The sequence below is a fragment of the Borostomias antarcticus genome (assembly GCF_949987555.1).
Source record: "Borostomias antarcticus genome assembly, chromosome: 19".
Lineage (NCBI taxonomy): Eukaryota > Metazoa > Chordata > Actinopteri > Stomiiformes > Stomiidae > Borostomias > Borostomias antarcticus.
The window spans coordinates 21,234,153-21,239,152 of record NC_140252.1 but is presented as its reverse complement, the minus strand read 5'-3'; the positions used below and the strand labels follow the sequence as shown (position 1 = coordinate 21,239,152).

Genomic DNA, 5,000 nt, shown 5'->3' with positions numbered 1-5,000 from the left:
TAGAATGATGTAGACAGGACTGTGTTCTAGAATGATGTGGACATGACTGTTCTAGAATGATGTAGACAGGACTGTGTTCTAGAATGATGTAGACAGGACTGTGTTCTAGAATGATGTAGACAGGACTGTTCTAGAATGATGTAGACAGGACTGTTCTAGAATGATGTAGACAGGACTGTGTTCTAGAATGATGTAGACAGGACTGTGTTCTAGAATGATGTAGACAGGACTGTGTTCTAGAATGATGTAGACAGGACTGTTCTAGAATGATGTAGACAGGACTGTGTTCTAGAATGATGTAGACAGGACTGTTCTAGAATGATGTAGACAGGACTGTTCTAGAATGATGTAGACAGGACTGTGTTCTAGAATGATGTAGACAGGACTGTGTTCTAGAATGATGTAGACAGGACTGTGTTCTAGAATGATGTAGACAGGACTGTGTTCTAGAATGATGTAGACAGGACTGTTCTAGAATGATGTAGACAGGACTGTTCTAGAATGATGTAGACAGGACTGTTCTAGAATGATGTAGACAGGACTGTGTTCTAGAATGATGTAGACAGGACTGTGTTCTAGAATGATGTAGACAGGACTGTTCTAGAATGATGTAGACAGGACTGTTCTAGAATGATGTAGACAGGACTGTTCTAGAATGATGTAGACAGGACTGTTCTAGAATGATGTAGACAGGACTGTTCTAGAATGATGTAGACAGGACTGTTCTAGAATGATGTAGACAGGACTGTTCTAGAATGATGTAGACAGGACTGTGTTCTAGAATGATGTAGACAGGACTGTGTTCTAGAATGATGTAGACAGGACTGTTCTAGAATGATGTAGACAGGACTGTGTTCTAGAATGATGTAGACAGGACTGTTCTAGAATGATGTAGACAGGACTGTTCTAGAATGATGTAGACAGGACTGTGTTCTAGAATGATGTAGACAGGACTGTGTTCTAGAATGATGTAGACAGGACTGTTCTAGAATGATGTAGACAGGACTGTTCTAGAATGATGTAGACAGGACTGTGTTCTAGAATGATGTAGACAGGACTGTGTTCTAGAATGATGTAGACAGGACTGTGTTCTAGAATGATGTAGACAGGACTGTTCTAGAATGATGTAGACAGGACTGTTCTAGAATGATGTAGACAGGACTGTTCTAGAATGATGTAGACAGTACTGTTCTAGAATGATGTAGACAGGACTGTGTTCTAGAATGATGTAGACAGGACTGTGTTCTAGAATGATGTAGACAGGACTGTGTTCTACAATGATGTGGACATGACTGTTCTAGAATGATGTAGACAGGACTGTACTAGAATGATGTAGACAGCACTGTTCTAGAATGATGTAGACAGGACTGTGTTCTAGAATGATGTAGACAGGACTGTGTTCTAGAATGACGTAGACAGGACTGTGTTCTAGAATGACGTACGGGACTGTGCTTGTTATACTGTGTTCCAGAATGATGTACTGGACCGTGATTGGTGAGCGCTCCCACATCGAGGAGGCCGCCATGGACGGAACCCTGCGCCGGATCTTAGTGGTGAAGAATCTGAGACGACCCAGCGGTACGTCTGCCATCACCAGAACCTCACAGTCCAGAACCTCACAGTCCGGCTCCTCACAGTCCAGAACCTCCTCACACAGTCCGGCTCCTCACAGTCCAGAACCTCCTCACAGTCCAGAACCTCACAGTCCAGAACCTCACAGTCTGGCTCCTCACAGTCCAGAACCTCCTCACACAGTCCGGCTCCTCACAGTACACCTCCTCACAGTGTACCTCCTCACAGTCCAGAACCTCACAGTCCAGAACCTCACAGTCCGGCTCCTCACAGTCTGGCTCCTCACAGTCCGGCTCCTCACAGTCCAGCACCTCCTCACAGTCCAGAACCTCCTCACAGTGCACCTCCTCACAGTCCAGAACCTCACAGTCCGGCTCCTCACAGTCCAGAACCTCCTCACACAGTCCGGCTCCTCACAGTCCAGAACCTCCTCACAGTCCAGAACCTCCTCACAGTCCAGCTCCTCACAGTCCAGAACCTCCTCACACAGTCCAGAACCTCACAGTCCAGCTCCTCACAGTCCAGAACCTCCTCACAGTGCACCTCCTCACAGTCCAGAACCTCCTCACAGTCCAGCACCTCCTCACACAGTCCGGCTCCTCACAGTCCAGCTCCTCACAGTCCAGAACCTCCTCACACAGTCCAGAACCTCACAGTCCGGCTCCTCACAGTCCAGCACCTCCTCACAGTGCACCTCCTCACAGTCCAGCACCTCCTCACAGTGCACCTCCTCACAGTCCAGCTCCTCCTCACACAGTCCGGCTCCTCACAGTCCAGCTCCTCACAGTCCAGCTCCTCTAGGAAACAACCCAGCCTTAATAAAGCTTCCATGCTTCCCTCACCGCAGGCCTCACCATCGACTCCTTCAGCCAGCGTCTGTACTGGGCCGACACCGAGCTGTCTGTGATCGGCAGCGTGCGCTTGGACGGGTCCGACGCGGTGGTGGCGGCCAGCAGGGCGCACGGTGAGCTCTGGACACACGGCCCGGGAGCCGGGACACTGTTCCGCATGCCACACGCTGAGCGCATTATTTGAATTAAATGAAAGGTTCTATACAAATAGTGCATATTAATAATAATAATAATAATTGAACCGAAGTTCGCACCTCAAGGCATGAGCATGTCTATGACGTATTATTCTGTATGAGCAATTAGCTGAAGTGCTTAGTGTATTTTTATTTATTTATTTTTTGCTATTTGCTTTTGTCCAGGTCTTTCTCATCCTCTGAGAATCGATGTTTTTGAGGACTACATCTACGGCATCGGCAGGAGGAACCAGGTTTTCCGCGTCCATAAGTACGGCAGACAGCCAGCGGAGCAGCTCCGTCTGGGGATCGACAGAGCCAACGTCATCCTGGTCCTCCACCGCTACAAGCAGCAGGACGGTAACCAGAGCTCTGCTCTGCTCTCCTCTACTCTACCCTACTCTACTCTGCTCTACTCTGCTCTCCTCTACTCTGCTCTACTCTACTCTGCTCTGCTCTCCTCTACTCTACTCTACTCTACTCTACTCTACTCTACCCTACTCTGCTCTACTCTACTCTGCTCTGCTCTCCTCTACTCTACTCTGCTCTCCTCTACTCTGCTCTACTCTCCTCTACTCTACTCTACTCTGCTCTCCTCTACTCTGCTCTACTCTCCTCTACTCTACTCTGCTCTCCTCTACTCTGCTCTGCTCTCCTCTACTCTGCTCTGCTCTACTCTACTCTACTCTGCTCTGCTCTTCTCTACTCTCCTCTACTCTACTCTACTCTGCTCTCCTCTCCTCTACTCTACTCTGCTCTCCTCTCCTCTCCTCTACTCTACTCTGCTCTGCTCTGCTCTGCTCTACTCTACTCTACTCTACTCTCCTCTCCTCTACTCTACTGTACTCTGCTCTCCTCTCCTCTCCTCTCCTCTCCTCTCCTCTCCTCTCCTCTCCTCTCCTCTCCTCTCCTCTACTCTACTCTACTCTACTCTACTCTACTCTACTCTACTCTCCTCTCCTCTCCTCTCCTCTCCTCTCCTCTCCTCTCCTCTCCTCTCCTCTCCTCTCCTCTCCTCTCCTCTCCTCTCCTCTCCTCTCCTCTGCTCTCCTCTGCTCTCCTCTGCTCTCCTCTGCTCTCCTCTGCTCTCCTCTGCTCTCCTCTCCTCTGCTCTCCTCTGCTCTCCTCTGCTCTCCTCTGCTCTCCTCTGCTCTCCTCTGCTCTCCTCTGCTCTCCTCTGCTCTGCTCTGCTCTCCTCTCCTCTCCTCTCCTCTCCTCTCCTCTCCTCTCCTCTCCTCTCCTCTCCTCTCCTCTCCTCTCCTCTCCTCTCCTCTCCTCTGCTCTGCTCTGCTCTGCTCTACTCTACTCTACTCTACTCTGGCAGACTTGGTCATCTCAGTTTCCAGCTCGCCTGCTGTCGGTGGTCAGAGATTAGACTGAACAAGCTCTCACACCGTCACATCTGCTGCCCTTTACACGCTGCCCGCTTTCATTAGCTGGGCTGGACACACACACACACACACACACACACACACACAAACACACACACACGAGTCATAGAGCTGCTCATCCTGGTGGTTCCAGCTGCCTGGGCTCTGGGGCCAGAGTCATTACTGGACTGACTGAGCTCAACTACAGCATGAACCCTCTAACAACCTTATTACACTACCCACCAACCTCTCTCTACCCTCTCTCTCTCTCTAACAACCCTTATTACACTACCCACCAAGGGGGGTGAGTGATGAGGGGGGTGAGTGATGAGGGGGTGAGGGATGGGGATAAGGGGGATGAGGGGGGTGAGTGATGAGGGTGATGGGGATAAGGGGGATGAGTGATGAGGGGGGTGAGTGATGAGGGGGGTGAGTGATGAGGGGGATGAGTGATGAGGGGGGTGAGTGCCTGGTTCTCTGAAGGGGAGCTGGAATGTATCACTGCTGTCTAACCCCCCCCCCCTCCCCCCCCCTCAGTGTCCAACCCCTGTGTGAGGATGGGCTGTGACTTCCTGTGTCTGCTGAATCCGTCTGGCGCCAGCTGCGTCTGTCCTGAGGGAACGACGCTCATCAACAAGTCCTGCGTCGACACCAACAGCTCAGGTACGGTGAAGCCCCGCCCACAAAACACACCAACAGCTCAGGTACGGTGAAGCCCCGCCCACAAAACACTCAGTTACTCCTCTGTGCTCAACGGTTCCACTATGCAGACCTAACGGAGCGGCTGTGGCCCAGCAGGTAGAGCGGGTCGCCCAGTGATCGTAGGGTCGGCGGTTCAAATCCCGCCTCCTCAGCCTCTGTGATCCGTCCCTGTGTGTGTGTGTGTGTGTGTGTGTTCTTCCAGGAGAGCTGTGCAGGCCGCCCTGTGAGAACGGGGGTCGCTGCGTTCCTAACGAGCGGGGGGAGGCGCGCTGCCACTGCTGGCCCAGCTTCTCAGGGGAGCGCTGTGAGCTGGACCACTGCTCCCACTACTG

The 5,000-nt window shown here is 51.4% G+C and overlaps 1 protein-coding gene across 1 annotated transcript in view; it reads left to right on the top strand.

Annotated features, from left to right (window-relative positions):
- The window catches only part of LOC311322082 (low-density lipoprotein receptor-related protein 1B-like), a gene marked incomplete at both ends in the record, with an annotated part of 130,697 nt that overhangs the window by 122,452 nt on the left and 3,245 nt on the right, over positions 1-5,000 (top strand). The window contains 5 exons of the mRNA XM_084454092.1: positions 1,472-1,578; positions 2,420-2,536; positions 2,783-2,956; positions 4,504-4,629; positions 4,871-4,972. Coding sequence (XP_084310218.1) covers positions 1,472-1,578; positions 2,420-2,536; positions 2,783-2,956; positions 4,504-4,629; positions 4,871-4,972 — 626 coding nt within the window. The remainder of the gene's footprint in view (positions 1-1,471; positions 1,579-2,419; positions 2,537-2,782; positions 2,957-4,503; positions 4,630-4,870; positions 4,973-5,000) is intronic.